This window comes from Cryphonectria parasitica (genome assembly GCF_011745365.1).
Source record: "Cryphonectria parasitica EP155 unplaced genomic scaffold M406scaffold_1, whole genome shotgun sequence".
Lineage (NCBI taxonomy): Eukaryota > Fungi > Ascomycota > Sordariomycetes > Diaporthales > Cryphonectriaceae > Cryphonectria > Cryphonectria parasitica.
In genome coordinates this window covers 369,893-386,573 of record NW_024468909.1, presented here as the reverse complement: position 1 = coordinate 386,573, position 16,681 = coordinate 369,893, and the positions used below count along the sequence as shown (strand labels likewise).

Here is a 16,681-nt window from a genome sequence, read left to right as displayed (position 1 = left end):
AAACCTTCAAGGACGCACCACGAGACTTTAGTTTTCGCATTCCACTGCCCACGCGATCCGCGACTCGTATTTGCGAATACGCCCATTGACGACTTACACTGGGAAGAAGCACAGGGCAGCTTATAAAGTACTCGGCGCCGACACGGTCAATCCGCTGCTCCACAACCTTGAACTACGACGATCTCAACGACGATCTCGACAATAACGACACCGACGACCATCCCTCGAACATATACAGGAGTTTGACGTGAGGGAGAGTTACTGTGCGCCATCGAAGAGAGAGAGGGCACTAGAAGAGAAAGAGAGAGAGACACACACACAGACATGGTGTCGCGGTCAGGTCTGCTGCTCCTAACAGCAGCCCTCCTCTTCGGAGGCCCCTCGCTTGCTTTGGCTGCCGACGACAAGACCCCGACGACCACAGCCTGCACCGCAATATCCACAAAGGGCGGGTCATTCTTCGACCTACGGCCAGACATCGCCGTCGCGAAAAAGGACGGCAAGCACCAGCAGCGGGCGTCGACGGAGGACTACACGGTCAAGGGCTACGATTACAACTACAATTTCACGCTCAACATCTGCGAGGCCGTGCTGAAGACGCCGGAGAGTATCGTTGGGGTAGACGAGAGCCTGTACAGGAACGTCAGCGCCTACTATACAGCAAATAATGGGAGGGTGTACTCGATAGGGTGAGTCAGTCCAACAAGTCGGGATTGTGAAGAAGGGAGCCCTACCACGGGCATCACAACTGCAGGATCAACCGGGAAAAGATTGTATTCCATGTATAACGGTGTAGGCATGTGCTGACTATCATGGGGTGCGAAACAGGCAGCAGAACGCAACACTCACGCCGCGGGGCAGCCAACTTGTTCTCCAGTACTCGAACGGCTCACCATGTGGTCCATCGTCGAGCTCGAGCATATCCAGACGGGCTGCCGCAGTCCACGAGGGCGCAGCCTACAAAGATTATATCGATGAGGATGTGTCGTACGGCAGTTCCGCCAAGAGTGGCAGCAGTGGCAGCAGCAGTGGCAGCGGTAGCAGCTACACGAGTTCCCTAGACACAGTGACGATCGCAAAGGACGACACGCGCCGCAAGTCAGCCACCATCGCCTTCCGCTGCGACCGCGACTCTGTCAGCTCGACGCCTGTCATCTCGTTCGTCGGCGCCGACCCAGACGAGTGCAATTATGTCTTTGTCGTGCGCTCGCAGCATGCATGTGCCGGCGTCGAGCCGCACAAGCCGGGCAGCGTGGGACCAGGTGGTGTGTTTGCCATCATCATGATCATCGCCATCATTGTGTACTTTGCTGGTGGAATGTTCTACCAGCGGAACGTGGTTAATGCCAGGGGCTGGAGGCAGCTGCCAAACTACACCTTTTGGGCTGGGATCTGGAGCTTCATCACGGTCGGTAGTCCTCCCCCCCTTTTTTTTTTTTCTCAGCGAGAGAGAGAGAGAGAGAGAGAGAAAGAGAGAAAGAGAGAGGCTCCCACATGAAGTGAACTGACAACTGACACTATTACCACGGTATTTTCAGGACTTCTTCGTCATTCTTACGTCTTCGTGCGCAAGATTTCTTCCTAGCCATCGAGGTTACCACTCGCTGTCAAGATCACCAAACGGACGAGGGATGGGCAGGAGTAGGGAAGATGAGGACAGGCTGATTGGGCAGCTGGACGAAGAATGGGACGACTGAGCTAAGAACTTTATACCTCAGTACCATGTATCTCTGGATGCAGAGACTTTGGAAAATAATCAAAGCAAAGAAAGAGAAGAAAAAAATATACCATGGGAAGGTTGGAAATTGACGGCGTTCATCACACAAGGTAGAAGAAAGGTACAGAGCCATTTTTGTGTGTCTTACCCTTTCAACCCTCTGTTCATACATCGGAGCATATGGAGTTTGATCTATGTTCAGCAATTACTACTGTCTACACATATCCCTCCCTTCTTGTCCCTTTCTGTCTCTCTCAGAAGACCTTGAACTCGACCAAGCGCACTTGCGTCCCAGAGGCCGGCACAAACACAAGCCTGACCTGTTCGGTGGTCACACTGGACCACTCTACATTAGTGATGCCATTGGCGACGGCATCCTCCTGCACCAAGGTCGTGACATCGACCCACGACGCGTCGCTGCTGCTGCTGCTGCTGCTGTTCGCATACTGCACCGAATAACTCACAGGCACCGCAAAGGTCCCATTGACGGCAGCAAACGTGCCGTCCTCGTACGTGTAGAAGCCAGCCTCGCCGCCCTGGTAAAACGCAATCTCGGCACGGCTGATGTCTGTCTCGGCGCCAAAGTTGACCGAATACCACTGCGACGTCTCGCCGTCGCCCTCGGCGCTGTCGTACCCGTTGACGATCTCGGTCCAGAACCACACGCGGCCGTCGATGGCATCATGAATCTGCTCGGCATCCGCACCCACGACAGAGGCGTTGCCGTACGGATACGCCGAGTAGTCCTGCAGCTGAACGGACTTGGCGAGCGGCCTCGCGATGGCAGGCGGGTCGGCGGCGGCGGCGGCGGCGGCGGCGGGCAGGGTGGCCAGGAGGCGCTGCAGCGTGGACGAGGCGTTAGCCTGGGCGCCGTCGACGCTCAGCAGTAAGCCCGCGGTGCCAAAGTGGCTGCCGTCGGCGTCCCACTGCACGCTGACGTTGTGGCCGTGGTACAGCACGTTGTCGACGCGGAACCAGGCCACGGAGCCGTCGACGAGCGGGTTCACCTCGAGCACGTCGTCGGAGCGGGGCCGGATGCCTACCAGGCCCGACAGGATCAGGTCCACGAAGCCGGAGTGGAAGTAGTGCGGGCTGCGGGCCAGCCACACCAATGCGCTGCCGTTGTTGGGGTAGTAGTCCTCGACAATGTTGAGCGCGCCGGCGTCATCATAATGCAGAGCGGCGTAGGCACGGAGCAGGCCTACATAGTCGCTGACGGTGATGACGTCCTGGTCGTAGTGGTCCAGCAGGTTCGACAGGCCGCCCAGCATGCTGGTGGTCTGAAAGGGCCACACGGGGCCGTTCCACTGGCACTCGCGCAGCCCTGTCACGGCGTCGTAGCGGTACTGCCGCATGTAGTACTCGTAGCTGGGCTCGACGGTGCCCAGCAGGCCCGAGCCGGTGAGCAGGTCGGCCGTGCTGAGGGCGTGCGACCAGGCGGCCGCGTAGGTCTCGTTGTTGGGCACGACGTCCCAGTTCCACGGCGTCAGCCCCACCAGCTCGCGCCCGCGGATAAAGTCCCAGTATGTCACGTACGTGCTGTCGTCCTGGTAGTACCGGTCGATGAAGTGCTCCAGGGTTGCGTTCCACAGGCTGGCGGTGAAGTTGCCCTGGATCGCTGCGGCGCGGGCCTCGTACGTGGCGGCTGTGGCCGTGTCGCCTGTGGCCGAGGCGATGTGGGCGATGGCGAGGGCGTTGGCGTACATGTAGCTGTTGATGGACGGGCGGAAGGCCTCGCCGCCCGTGAAGCCGTCTTCCCCGCCAGAGGCGTCGATGCTGCTGATGGTGTACTCTGTCGCGTCGTACAGAGGCTCGATCCAGTACAGGAACTTGGTGTCGTCGTAGTGGTCGGCCCACTCGTCGTAGATGGTCTCCATGGCGGCATGGTGCTGTGAGATGGACGCAAGGTCGCCGTCCACCAGGTACGTCCGCCACACCGCGTCTGCGATGGCCTCGCTAAAGTGCCTGTCGTTGCCGTACGTGGCGCTCTCGTCATGGTACGTGTACATGAAGTCGATGTAGTCGTGGCTGTACCGCCTGTCGCGCAGCCAGCGGCCCTCGCCCAGGTGGAAGCCCGTCGCGTCGTTGAGCGAGGCGAACGGGAACAGCTCCCACGAGACGTCGTCCAGGAACTCGGTCGAGATGAAGCCCAGGCTGCCCAGGTCGCGCTGGTGCGCCCGGAAGATGTTCCAGCGGTAGTAGTAGACATCGTTGAGCGTGGCGTCGCTCGACTGGAAGAGCGGGATGCGTGGGATGTACCAGGGGGCGTCGTTGCCAAAGTACTCTTCGCAGATGGTCGTGGCGTCCAGCTGCTGGGCTGTGGTCAGAGGGCATAGGAGGAGACCCAGCTGGGCGAGGAGGGAGAGGAGGACGAGGGAGGCAGGACGTCGAGCCATGGTCGTACTTCTGTAGAGGGCGTTCTTGTTGGCAAGGACGTGTAACCCGAGTATGTTATGAATCCTCTCACGCCTCCAAGGAGAGGGTGTCAAATCTGCTTCATCCGGCTGAGATGTCCATGATCCTCTTTTCTCCAGCAGCAGTTCTCAAGGTTGGCCTCCTTTATAGGAAGTCTTCGTATGGAAGCCTTGAGTCCATACAGTGACATCGTGTGTACACAAAGGTCGACGTCACTACACCAAGACTTCGTATAAGCCTTAACCCCCTAAACCAAATCCAACTCTCGTCCATCTCTGCCTTCGTTTTCCAGTAGTGAGGCCGTGTGGACCGCATGGACGGGCGGGCGGACGGATTTCCTCTTCTCTCCGCTAGATGTGGTCACGAGGGTCGTAGCACAATGATACCCTTTTCCCCAGAATTCTTGGTACTGACTTTATTGACTCGAGTAACCGAACAAGGAGCGGGCGCAAAGAAGGAAATTGGACAAGGGAAAAAGGCCCGTCCCCCGCTGCGGTTCATTGGAGCGCATGTCTTGGGGAACGGAGGACCCGCCTTTGCACCGGGGTAGAGATGTGCCGATGGGGAATGTCAGTGCGAAGTATGTACTAATTAGGCGCTTGTAAATTAAAAAGCCTTTTACCTTTGTGGAAATGAATGAGTGTTGATGTTCGACAAATACTCCCAATATATATTGCCTGTTTGGGCAGCTCTCGGCTCAGGTTATCTGTAAAGGGGCGGGAATACGGCGTGGCAGCTGTCTGCAACGGTTCAGCATGCATCTTGACGAAAATGGATAAACTCACACAATATTCGCTGTGTCTTTGGGAGCGAAACTGACCTGCTGGGATACCAATCTGATTGTGCTAATGATAAACCGATCAGCAAGGAGGCAACATAGTCTCACTCGGGTCATTCGACATTATGAATACAGTTGACTGGTAAATATTAACAATGTAGTATCGTGCGTAGAAAATTGTTGTGTCTACTGATGAAAATGTTTGTAATTCTATACGAACAGAGAATACAAGGCCCTCCTTTTGTGCAAATTGTCTACAATGTAATCCCAACAACAATAGCTATGCATTTTGGTTCTTGTGGGAAAAAGACAAACGTATTCAGCCCGACACTGGCTATACCTAATACTTCTCCACGAGTCTGCATTTATGAAGTATCGTCGTCAACTGTAACGGATAACAAAATAATAATGCCTCGTGGTGTTCAGACAATTCGGAACAAAGCACACTACATGCCATCACAAAACAAGAAAAGTGATTTTGAGGGGCTCTCAAAGGAGACAAACATGATGAGGCTCAGAGAAACTCATCCGAAGCTTTTCGTTGTCATACTTGGGTACGAGAGGAAAGAAAGTTTCTCACAGCGTCAAATTATCTGTCAAGCATCTCTATAGCCCCTATCTTTTCCCTTTCAATGGTTCAAATTCCAAGGCATTGGCTCAGAAAGTTTTACGCATGCATGCAAATAAACGTCACCATCAAGGTCCCTATGTCCAGTCTTGACTTCGAAAGGCTTTTTCCTTCAGAAGTCCCGACAGATTTCTATGCCACAGCTAAATCATAGACAAAGCAGAACAAAACTTTGAGAAAGCAACTCCTTGTTTTCAATATTGTTTCGATCATGACTTTTACTACCCATTCCTTGTTTTAACAAGGGGTCCAAGACAATGAATTCGCCGATGGCACGAAGCCTCCCTCACTCGTCCTCCCCAGGAGGTCGTTCGTATCCATTCGTACTTACCAAGTAGTAAACACAACCGTCAGGTCAAATATTTCCCTTATGCTTCCCCCCCCCAAAAACGTTATTATGCTCACCGGAAAGATTATTCTCATCTTTAGTGATCTGTAGTGAGAACGCCGTCACAGTCTGCATACCCATCAAGCCCAGCCAGATGCTTTCAATAGTCATTAATATTTTAAAAGCCTCATCTTCTAACACTATGTACGTAAAAGTATATAACTCATTAACCTACCAGCTCATTTTCATAAAGAACCTGGGCAGCAGGAGACCGAACCCATCATCTCAAATTTCCTTCCCTGCATCCCTACGACAAGGAAGCGCTCAGGTCCAGTTTCCTGCTGCTCCGTCCGACATAGACCGTCTTGGGGTAGCTGCTGATCACCCAGTCCTGGGAGACCGTGTCCCAGTTGCTCAGATCACGCCGCGTCAGCTGCACCGTGAACGTCGCCGTCTGGCCCGCCGCGATGGTGAGGCGGTCGAACCCGCGCAGCACGACCTTGGGGTCGTCGGGACCACCGAGGCTGAGGTACAGCTGGGGCACCTCGTCGCCGTCTAGGGACCCCGTGTTCTGGATGTCCGCTGTCACGGTGTACAGAACGTCCCAGAGGCCCGGGTTGCCACCTGGTGCTCCTGAGGCGGGCAGCAGGGGCTGCGGCGCCGACGAGGTGGCGTTGGGGGGCAGGAACTCGGCGGCGGTCTGGCCGTAGCTGGAGTCGTTGGAGGCGGCCTCGAGGGAGGTGGTGGAGTTGAGGTACGGGTAGATGTAGGCCGTGATGTAGTCGAAGCTGCCCTGTGGAAACGCGTAGTCGGCGATATCCGTCGAGAAGTTGCTGCTGCCGATGATGGGCGCCGCGGCAGAGTAGCCCGTGTTGGCGACGTAGGCGCTGGCGTTGGTCACCTTGGTGACTTGGAGGTTCGAGTACTCGAAGGTGGTGTATGAAAGGCCAAAGCCGAACTCGTAGATGGGCGTGGCGTTGGTCTTGTCGAAGTAGCGGTAGTCGATGAAGACACCCTCGGTGAAGTCGTCCTGGGGTGCTCCGTCGCCGTTGTTGGGCTCGTATAGAACATCTGTGCCATAGCTCTCGCGCGTGGCGCCCCAGGTGAAGGGGGAGCGGCCAGCAGGGTTGACGGCGCCGAAGAGGACGTCAACGAGGGCATTGCCAGACTCCTGGCCCGGGAGACCGGCCCAAAGAATGGCGGTGATGTTGGGATGGTCGTACCAGTCGGTGAGCAGGGTGGGCCCGACGCTGTGGATGACCACGATGGTGTTGTTATTGATAGCCGAGACATTCTTCACGAGGTCGTCGCCGGCGTTCCAGTTGGTCAGGTTGTTGCGGTCGCCCATGTTGCCGTCGACGTTGATATAGCCCTCGCCGCTGTCGGCGTTGATGAATACGATCGCCGTAGAACCCGCCTGCCGGACAAGTGTCTCGATCTGGCTCGTCGCATAGTTGTCAAGGACGCTCTCGTAGCGGCCGCCATAGGACAGGACCTGTTGCTGTACGGCGCTGTCGGGCGTGACGAGGTAGGGGAAGTCAGAGGTGCCGGATCCCCAGCCCATGGCCAGCGTGCCATTGTCACAGCCATGGTCACCGGCTGCGCAACCGTTCGGGCCATACAGAGCAGGGCCAGCGTCTTCACCAATCACGGCGACGAACTTGGGTTTGTCCAGGGGAAGGACGCCCGAGTTCTTGAGGAGGACGGTGCCCTTGGCGCCGATCTCACGGATGACGGCGGCATGCTCGCCGCGGACGTCGACGTGCTGGTTGACCTGTTGCCAGCCCTCCTGCGCGTAGTAGTAGGCGTTCTGGTAGGTCTCCCTGGTCCAGGAGGAGAAGTTGGGGCCGGGCTCGTCGAGGGTGAAGCCGACCTTGTAGAGGGCGGCCATGATGCGCAATGCCATATCATCGAGGCGGTATAGGGGCATGGTCTCGTTGAGGACGGCAATGGTGAGGTTGGAGCCCCAGTAGGCGTCGCCTGTATCGAAGGCGGTGTCACCAGGCATGCACATGTCTGTTGGGGTTGATTAGCCTTTGGTATACTGAGAGCTGGGGCAATGTATATTAGATCAGAATTGTAAAAGGAAAAAAAAAAAAAAAACCTACCAAGGCCGGCCACAGCGCCCGCGACACCAGTGTGCTGGGCAGACCAGTCACTCATGACGAAGCCCTGGAAGCCGAGCTCGCCCTTGAGAATGTTGTTGAGCATCTTGGAGTTCTGGCAGGCGTACGAGTTGTTGATCTGGTTGTATGAGCACATAACAGAGCCCACACCAGCCCGGACCGCATCTGCAAAGGGCCAGACGTAGAGCTCGTGCAGGGTCTTGTCGTCGATATTGGAAGAGATGGACTCGGTGATGTTGAATCCATACCCGACAGCCTCTGGCTCCTGACGGAAGTGCTCTGGTTTTTTTTTTGATGATGCTGTTAGTACAGTCAAGCCTAGTTTTGTTCATTTCAAGTATACACAATATACCACATACCTTGCTCGTTGCCTATAAAGTGCTTGGCTGTAGCCACCACACCCACAGACTGGATGCCCTTGATGGTCTCGGCCATGCCAACACCCGTCAGCACAGGGTCGACAGAGAAGCCTTCCCAGTTCCTGCCGCCCTCGGGCGAGCGGCCAAGGGGTCCTGCGACGGGTCCCAACTGGACGTCGACACCCTTGCCCTTGTGCTCCTGGCCCATGGCCAGGCCGCGACGGTACATGAGGTCACGGCTCCATGTCGCCGCGGTGGTCTGGCCCGAGGGAAAGGCCGAGACCCAATCGGCGAAGCGGACACCGAGCGGCGAGTCCTGCATACACAGACTGCGGATGCCCAGGCGGGGTACGCTGCCGGTGTTGCCCACGCAGAGTCCACCCTCCCAGCTGTTATATGATCTTGTCAGCCTTGTGCCTGCGTTATAGTACAATAGTATAGGACTAGCCTTGGTGGAAAAGGGCAGGATACAAGGAGGAAATACACTCACCCGACGCCTGTTGTCAGGTTCACCTTCTCCATGATGGTCATCTGTGAGACGATGGCCTTGGCCTGGGCGTAGGCATCCTCCCAACCCTCGGCGTTAGGATCCATCCATGGCGAAGGGTAGAATGGGTCTGAGGAAGCGAGCTCAGACTGCTGCCGCTCGTGAAGCTGTAACGTGATCAACGTCAGCACATATCAACCAGAGTCACATGTATGTGTGTAGACATTGACTTGATGGTTGACGCATGGCAGAGTGCCCGACTGGTATGCTGCCATACAAGCTGACCAGCAAGGCCATGTCCCCCAACTACGAGATCATGCATGCTTGTGTGAATACGTACCTCGTTCGTGGCAATGGCTGAGCCGAGGCTCGCCAACCAGAGAACAGCCGCAGCTGGTCCTTTCATGTTGTCTCTCTTTGTGTGGAAAAGAACTGTCTCTTACTGGTCCCCCAAGATGCTTGTGTGCGTATTGCTTCCAAGCCACCTTGACGAGGAATAGGAAGGGGAGGGATAGCCAATTGGGACTTTATATGGCTTTGTGATATGAACAGAGACAGGGAGACATTCACCAACAGAAAGAGAGGGAGGGTGGGGGGGGGGGGATGGAGTGTGAAATGGATGGCCTCAAAAGTAAAAAGGCCTTCACTTTCCTTCACAGGACGGGGCGGGGCTGGAAGGGTTAAATAAATAAGAAAATAAGCATGTGTGAATCAACAAACAGCTGAGGTATGTGAAAACTGGGGTATGGATCTTGGATCTACCGGGGTAGTAAGTAGTACAACGTCAGGGACGGGACCAAGGAAAAATAAAAGGAAAACCCATCAGGAGACCAGGAGAACGTCACGATGTGATCGACTATGCAGTATACTATAGATCAACCAGGTTACCCCTTGGCAACGTATGACCACAAGAGTTACTTGTTCCTGTTGCTGCTGCTCCTCCACTATCAACACCACCACTCAGAAAACCAAAGGAGAAAATATGCTCCAAAAACCACAGACCATCGTACATACCTTACACCACTGATGGGAGAGGACCCGCCCACCCAAGCTCGGAATCATCCATGACGGCAGAAGCTTGGAGTTACTCCGCAGGAAAATACATCATCACAAGAGGAGCAGGGAAATGGGAGTAGAGAGAAGAAACAAATCGGAAGAATGGAAGGAAAAAAAAAAAAAAAAAAAAAAAAAAAAAGGATTATGTTCGGCGTCATTCTGGTCTGGCATGGGCCTTGATCCCTGTGACGGGCTTGTGCAGGTCAGCCCTAGGCCTCGTTCGATGAACCGTGGAAGCTCGTGTTTGTTTGTGTGGGGTGGCTGTCCCCCTTCTTTCATCGTCTTCTACCTCATGCTGCTTCTCCTCTCTCCTACCCCATAGTGGTTCGTCCCATGAACCCCACGGCAAGGAATTCAGTGCTGTAGTGGATAGTAACCGTCTTTTACCCCAGCCAAGACGGGGCCTGTTGGGCTGGGTGGGGTGGAATCGTCAGGGGGGGTGGGCGGTGGGCGGTGGCCGACCGAGAGGGGGAGAAGGGGGGGGGGGGCAACGGAGCCCCCTGGGGAAGCAGTTCAGGTCAGGTCGAGGCGAGTCCCGTCCTGCATACAGTCGATACTGCATCTGTCCTGGCTTGTGGTCACAGCACAGCAGTAGCGGTCTGTAGCCCGCCTCGAGAAGGGCCGATCACAATAACATGGCTTAGCCCTTGACAGCTCACCCCGGAACGGACCATATTCCACAACATGCTTGCTTCCTGCATCTGTCGTTTTTTCCCTTCTTTTCTCTTCTGCCTGGCGATAACCCATGCCAATGCCGTCAGTGCCGGAGGGTCGGAGTAGAACCCGGCGGCACCGGAAGTCAATCTCGGAACGCAGATGAAGAAAGAAAAGTTTGGGCTGGCTGGTTGAGGTGGGTGGGTCGTCTTGCATTGTGTGTGTCCTTGCATTGTCCAGGTTCGGATCTCTGATGCATGGTGGTAATCATCGATGCTACTCGTGTGCTGTTGTATGCATGCATGAGATGTCAGCATGCCAATATTCCCTGACGACAATTCTTTTGTCGGTTTCTTTGTTCAGTCAGCGACGACTGCTTGTGTGCGTGCGTTCGTGGGTTCGTGCGGGGGTTGCTTTTGTTAGTTTTGGTCTTTGGGGCAGGAACGACACACTGACCCGTTGCATGCCGGCGGCTGTCTGTCATCGTCATCGTCATCGTTATGCTTCCTTGAGGTACTTTTGTACCTTGTACTCAAATAATATTACGGTTATGGTTTATTGACTCCAAGATCCACTTACTATGTGCTTCCCCAATTTATTTACTTGGTCTACCCCCAGGCCTGTACAAGTACAAATCTATCTCATCATTCTCCCTCGCAAGGTACGGCGAGTCTGTCACCTATTGATTAAGTACACTCAACCCCTGCGTGAATAATTCTTTTCCCTGTCCTCTTTGCCGTTTACTTTTTGTGTTCGCCTGCCAAGATATCCTCCATCATGCCTGTTCTCTTTTCCCCGCCTTTTACAATCTCACCTCTAGCATTTCCCCAACCTTCCCCCTCTCCTGCTCTTTGTCTGGCGCCTCGATAGCATCCCTCTCCCTTCCCTAGCTCCACCACCACCACCATCACCACCACACCCACTGAAAGTTTCGTACAGAGCAACGTGACATCTACCTGATGCATATCAGCTCTGACGTGGAGCTTTGTGGCTGGTGAAATCTTCGGATGGTGGTTTGGTTGAAGAAGTGGAAGTGGTGGGTTGTCCTGTTCGTTGCTTGAAGAGGAGGACGGGGCGTGTGAGAGGCGCCGTGGCGTCCAGAGACAGAGTGATGAACAGCCAGGCAGCAATGGAAAGACTAGAGTCCTCACCATACCTAGTGGTGCATATACACTACGTATTGTCAAGACCTCTGTTTGGCCCGTTTGCTACCCTCCTTTATTTGTAACCTACAATTGCTAGTCCTCAACCCACCCCCCATCGCCTTTCGCAGCGTTGAAGCAGTAGGCACCTGGCCAGATAGAACGAATATACCCCCCATTTTAAAACGAACATATCCGATACATCTGCTCATTCTTGACAATCTACCTGAACCAAGAACCAATAGACCCTCCACGCGTAATGTGAGAAGACCTTGTCATGAAGCAATTTAACAATGGCGCCGAGCCAGACCAAGACACCCTTTTCCGGGAGGTAAAACCTCCAATGATGATGTTATCGACGCCTCAGCACACAATACTGCAAGCAACTAAGGAAGGGAGTAAAGGAGACGAAAAGAAATGGCCGAGGTAGTCAGCCACAACCAGGAGATTAGATCTTGCGATGACGCTTGGACACACACAGTCAGAACTATAGATTCAAGGAAAGCGTTGACGAGTGGTCGCGTTCAGAAATAAAACTGCTGCTGTGGTGGCTGGCCCGGTGGCGGTTGCGCGAGAAAGTCGAAGCTCATCGAGTCCAGACCAGAATTCCAAGGGTCCGGGGACTCTGTCATCAAGCCACACATGTAAGCCTCATGGCGATCCCTCCCACGAGCAGAGAGATGCGCAAAGGTGGACTCACCCCAGAAGATAGAATCGTAAAGTTCCATGGGCTCGATATACGCGTTCGGGTCGAGCGCACCCAGGTCTGGCATTCCCAGTGGCTGTTGTGTAGTCGGCCCAAAGGGCAAGCTGGCGGTGCTGACATGGTTAGCTATGACTGCGCACGTCCATACAAATGAGGGTTAAAAAAGAGAGAGAGAGAGAGAGAGGGAGAGAGAGAGATAGATAGATCAGTATCACTTACCTAGCCAAGTCGCTTATTGCGCTTCCGTTCTGCAGCTCCGCCATAGCGAGTGCAGCATCCTGATGGGGATCCAGGCCTTGTGCGCCAGTGGAACCAGCCCCCTGCTGCGGATAGGGAGCAAGTAGACTCGGATCCGTGCCTTCGGCAAGACCAACGGGAGGGTTGGTAAGTTGGTTGATAGCCAGAGGCGTGCGGGTTCCAGAGCGGGTTCCATTGTCGCGCCTGAGCGCAGAACCCATCACATGCCCGTGGTCGTATATGTTTTTCAGAGCCACGAGGGCTCGTGACAGCGGGCCGGACAGTTCAATGTCCTTGTCTGTCTTGTGGATGTGCGGCATGGGCGAGGTTTGGTCCTTGGCAGCCGTGGCCGACAGGGCCGAGATGAGATCGCCCTGGAGCTGACGAATCTCGGGGTCTGTCTTGGTCTCCGGGAGGAGGCCGAGGAGGACAGCCGAGGAGAGGCCATGGTACGTAAAGGCCCACGACCGCGTGGGAATGACCGACAGCTGGTGCATGGCGAGGAACATACGTACCGTCTCGGTGAGGTTCTCCTTGCACTTGCTGGCGAGGACCTTACTCTCGGACGAGCTGAGGTTGCTCGCCGCGCCCCGCTTGAGCGCCGGCCGGCAGCACACCGAGGCGACGAAGCTCGTATGAAGGCGGATGGCAAAGTGTTGAAGGCGATCGACAGCTGACTTGCAGGCCTCCTTGTGGCGGATCTGAGGGATGACGCGATCGCGCAGCTTCTCAATAGCCTCGCAGTTGTCAAGGATCTGCACGTAGGTCGCCTCTGCGAGCGCGTCTGGGTTGAGACGTCGGTTGATGTGTTCGCAGAGATGGTACATAGCCTCGAGGTAGGTGAGGCCACCGGTCTCGGCCTTGGGAGACAGTGGGATCGGGCAGCACGGGATGTTCGTCATGGGTGCGCTTTCTTGGGCGTCAGTAAGAGGTTTCGGGACAGCTCCGAGAGACAGGAAGACATTACCGATCAAAGGATAACGACGTTAGGGTGTCGTGCCACAGACAGCACCACCTGTCACAGTCAGCTACTTTCTCTTGGCCCGTGGGTGTTTGCTAGAGTGCAAATTCTCACCATAACTTCCTCCTGATTAGTTCTTTCCTTTGCCCCTCCGGGTCCGTCGGAGGGTGTGTGTTCACGCGGTGAAGGCCAAGCGACAGGGCAAGCCGACAGGTGAGACCGAGCAGGGCCCAAGATCCTTCGGCCTTCATATCGTTAAGAAGACTAAACGAAACAAGAAGCAAGGCCTGTATCGAATCGAAATTGGGCCTCAGGAGGAAGTTGCCAAGCCGAAGGAAGTGCATAGAGATTTGAAGGTATTTTTGCGAGCTGCTGGTTCGGATATGATAGGGCGAGTCGTGGTACTGAGAGCCCACGGCGAGCACCGCGAAGAGGATGGCGAGCCACGAAGCCGAAACTGGTTTTCTGGGCGCCTTGGTGGCGCTCCTTGCGTTCTTGGCCCTTTCCTCCAGATAGTCCATGAGTTTCGACTCCAGATCGTCAATATCGATGACGAAGCCCCAGAAGACCTGAGGGATTTCCTTGTAGGTGCGGAACAGCCTGGAAGTGTCAAAAGAAAGGGTCTTGACTGAAAGTTTTCAAGGCCTGGCTCTAGCCAAGGCGTAGAGGGGGAGAAGAAGGGCGGTGGGTTTTGGGGGTGCAACGACGGCCGAGTTCAACCTACTTGTAGACCTCCCTGTCCGACGGTAGCTCTGCCGAGATGTCGGCAGTCAGTTTCTCCAGATGCCTGGATGACATGAGGGGGAACGGGGCGGAGTTGTCCAATCCCAGAATAGACCGCATGTCCTGGCGGATGTGGTCGACCCCCTCTGGCCGGTCGTTGGGGGAGGATTGTTCCCTCAGCAGGGCAGGAATGCTGTTTTGGCCGAGATATCTCGTAACCTCAGCTGATTCGGAGTCAACTGAGATCGGGGTCAGATCACGCTCAAGCTCATCAGGATCCGTCTCTCTGGTGCGGAAGGGAATACCAAAAGGGCGCATGGCAGGATCAGACTTGATGTCGCTGCTCATCTCGCGGGAGCCATGGTCTTGGTCTTCGGTGGACAGGGCCCTCTTCTTGTTGACGTGTGCCGTCCCATCAGAGGCGCTGGACTTGGCCGACCGGTTCGGCTTGTAGGAGCACAGCTGGGGATGTTCCCTCTTGACACAGTTCTCGCATGGCTGCTTGTTGTCACACTTGACCTTGCGCTGGCGACATGGCCAACATGCGGTTCCTGTGAAGAAGAAGAGGCAAGGATTGGTGAGCACATATTCACTTCAGAGACACAGATGAGTAAACAGATAGATCAGAAATGAGGAGGTATAAGTGAGATACTATCAGGGGAACGTCGATGATAACGGCAAGTGAGGCATTTCAAGGAAGAATGAGGTACGCAGACACAATAAGGCATACCGTACCATATCGTACTTTGCGATGAGAGTGAATGATGCGGCTGGCCTCTTCCGGGGTCAGGTCGTCGACGTTGGGACCTTCATTCTGCTCCGACATGACCGTGGTCTCCAGAGCATCCGATGCGTGCAAAGATGAAACGGGTGACAGAATAGTCTCTTCCCAAGTTTCCCTCTCTCTCTCGGCTGTATCTTCAAAGGGGTGGTGGCGTTCGTCCTCGCCGGGCTCTGCCGGGAACGGAAAGGCGAGGCACAGATCGTTTACTAAGATGTAGTCGATCTCATAAGATGATATTGAAGTTGATTTAAGTGGAGAAGCGTAAGCTGAGGCTGATGTGGGGGTTCCGAGGTATGTTGTTGGTCGGTGGTGGACGACGGTTGAAGTCTTCTCTGTGGTTGAGAGGGGCCGCCTGCTGCCACCCACTGTGACGTGACTGGAAATGCAGATAACGTTTCGATATATGTGTGGCAAAGGGGCCTCTCTCTGCTGAAAGCAGAAGCACTTGTCGAGCCAGCCAAGCCAAGAGAAAGTGAGTGAGTTCAATGACCTGGTTGGAGGGCTGTTGGGTGAAACAAAGGCGCTCAAAAAGTTGGTGGTCGTGAGTGATGTTGTGCTGTGCTGGGCGGCAAGCAACACTAGAACTCTGTCTGTCATCCCAACCCCACCAGACTTGATGCAATTGTGTGTGTGTATGGTAAGCAGATCCTTGTGATTTCATTGGATCAAATCAGCTGGGTGGGGCACTTGCCACTGTGACTTCCGCTGTACAGGCGGGCGCTACTATGGACCGAATTGCTGGCAGGCGGGTTTGACAGGCATCACCGCTCCATCCTAGGGCAGGGCACAAGGCACTGACACCACTAGGTACAGGGGGCTGCGGAGATTTTTGCAAGGGTCTAAGACTTCAGTGATCTACTGTGGTATAGTGGTTGCCCCTTTCAAGAACATTGATTGCTTAAATAAGTAAGTACTTTAGGGGCCATCGCAGCTCTGCACGCCTGAAAATAGAACCACTGCAGTGGAAGGAAGACCTTAAGGTTTGGCAAACCATGGACAGGCCATACACCATGACGAGTCAAGATGTCCTCCCTCTTGTCCCCACTCTTTTCTCTCTCTTCCCCTCCTCCCTCACACTCACATACACACATCTTGCTGCTGCGCTTCCTCAACACCACCATTTAAGCATTAACATCGCTTTTGTCTTCCTGCCATGGCCATGGCACAGCTTGCTCACGAAAGCTATTCCGTCTGTGCCACAATGAGCATGGATTACAGAGTCAATCTGGAGGAATGACTTCCTGATCCTGTCGACAGCAATGCAGCAGGCACAACATGACAGCTATTTTCAAAACGATACACTATCAAAAGAAGTCCTCACGGCTTACCTAATGTGCCACTCTTGACGCCCATCTCGACATGGGCCATTGACATGGACCCACGACCCCCTCCTTCCCCCATGATGGCTGGTCGCCCTTGCAACCTTGTGATAGGCTGAGTATGGACAAGCGCCTCTTTCAGCTGTGAATTGAAAGTGCATTTCGAAAGCACGAACTGTTTACATATTTTCTACCCCGCTGATGGGTCAGTCCTCGAGATTGGGGGCGTTTCAGCTCGTTCCTACGACAAGTGGCTACTCA

General features: G+C 54.7%; 4 protein-coding genes across 4 annotated transcripts; 1 reads left to right on the top strand and 3 right to left on the bottom strand.

Annotated features, from left to right (window-relative positions):
* Positions 1-324: 324 nt before the first annotated feature.
* M406DRAFT_283915 (mannose 6-phosphate receptor domain-containing protein) lies at positions 325-1,949 on the top strand (the record flags this gene model as incomplete). The annotated part of the gene is made up of 3 exons (XM_040918539.1): positions 325-689; positions 829-1,408; positions 1,539-1,949. 3 exons carry the CDS (start codon positions 325-327, stop codon positions 1,695-1,697), a joined length of 1,104 nt encoding a protein of 367 aa, XP_040780479.1. The 3' UTR covers positions 1,698-1,949.
* A 22-nt stretch (positions 1,950-1,971) lies between these two features.
* M406DRAFT_217534 (Six-hairpin glycosidase) lies at positions 1,972-3,999 on the bottom strand (the record flags this gene model as incomplete). Its single annotated transcript, XM_040915502.1, has 2 exons — positions 1,972-2,152; positions 2,231-3,999. Coding segments are annotated over 2 exons (1,950 nt in total), but the record flags the coding sequence as incomplete, so codon positions are not given.
* A 2,023-nt stretch (positions 4,000-6,022) lies between these two features.
* On the bottom strand, positions 6,023-9,458 carry M406DRAFT_86359 (family 3 glycoside hydrolase). Its single transcript, XM_040926076.1, has 5 exons — positions 9,179-9,458; positions 8,842-9,005; positions 8,352-8,740; positions 7,975-8,271; positions 6,023-7,882 (listed from the first exon to the last, which is right to left on the bottom strand). Exons 1-5 carry the CDS (start codon positions 9,242-9,244, stop codon positions 6,174-6,176), a joined length of 2,625 nt encoding a protein of 874 aa, XP_040780477.1. The 5' UTR covers positions 9,245-9,458; the 3' UTR covers positions 6,023-6,173.
* A 2,756-nt stretch (positions 9,459-12,214) lies between these two features.
* Positions 12,215-15,143, bottom strand: M406DRAFT_247088 (uncharacterized protein; the record flags this gene model as incomplete). Its single annotated transcript, XM_040916447.1, has 7 exons — positions 12,215-12,509; positions 12,616-13,542; positions 13,601-13,648; positions 13,709-14,194; positions 14,319-14,556; positions 14,623-14,868; positions 15,053-15,143. The coding sequence occupies 7 exons, from the start codon at positions 15,141-15,143 to the stop codon at positions 12,215-12,217; spliced, it is 2,331 nt and encodes a 776-aa protein (XP_040780476.1).
* Positions 15,144-16,681: the final 1,538 nt, after the last annotated feature.

Excerpts from the sequence above, each read along its gene's own strand:
- M406DRAFT_86359 (XM_040926076.1), bottom strand. The coding sequence starts at position 9,244 with ATGAAAGGACCAGCTGCGGCTGTTCTCTGGTTGGCGAGCCTCGGCTCA. Across the intron at positions 8,741-8,841 it reads AACCTGACAACAGGCGTCGG|CTGGGAGGGTGGACTCTGCG; the intron begins GTGAGTGTATTT and ends ATCATATAACAG. Across the intron at positions 7,883-7,974 it reads GGGCGCTGTGGCCGGCCTTG|ACATGTGCATGCCTGGTGAC; the intron begins GTAGGTTTTTTT and ends CAACCCCAACAG.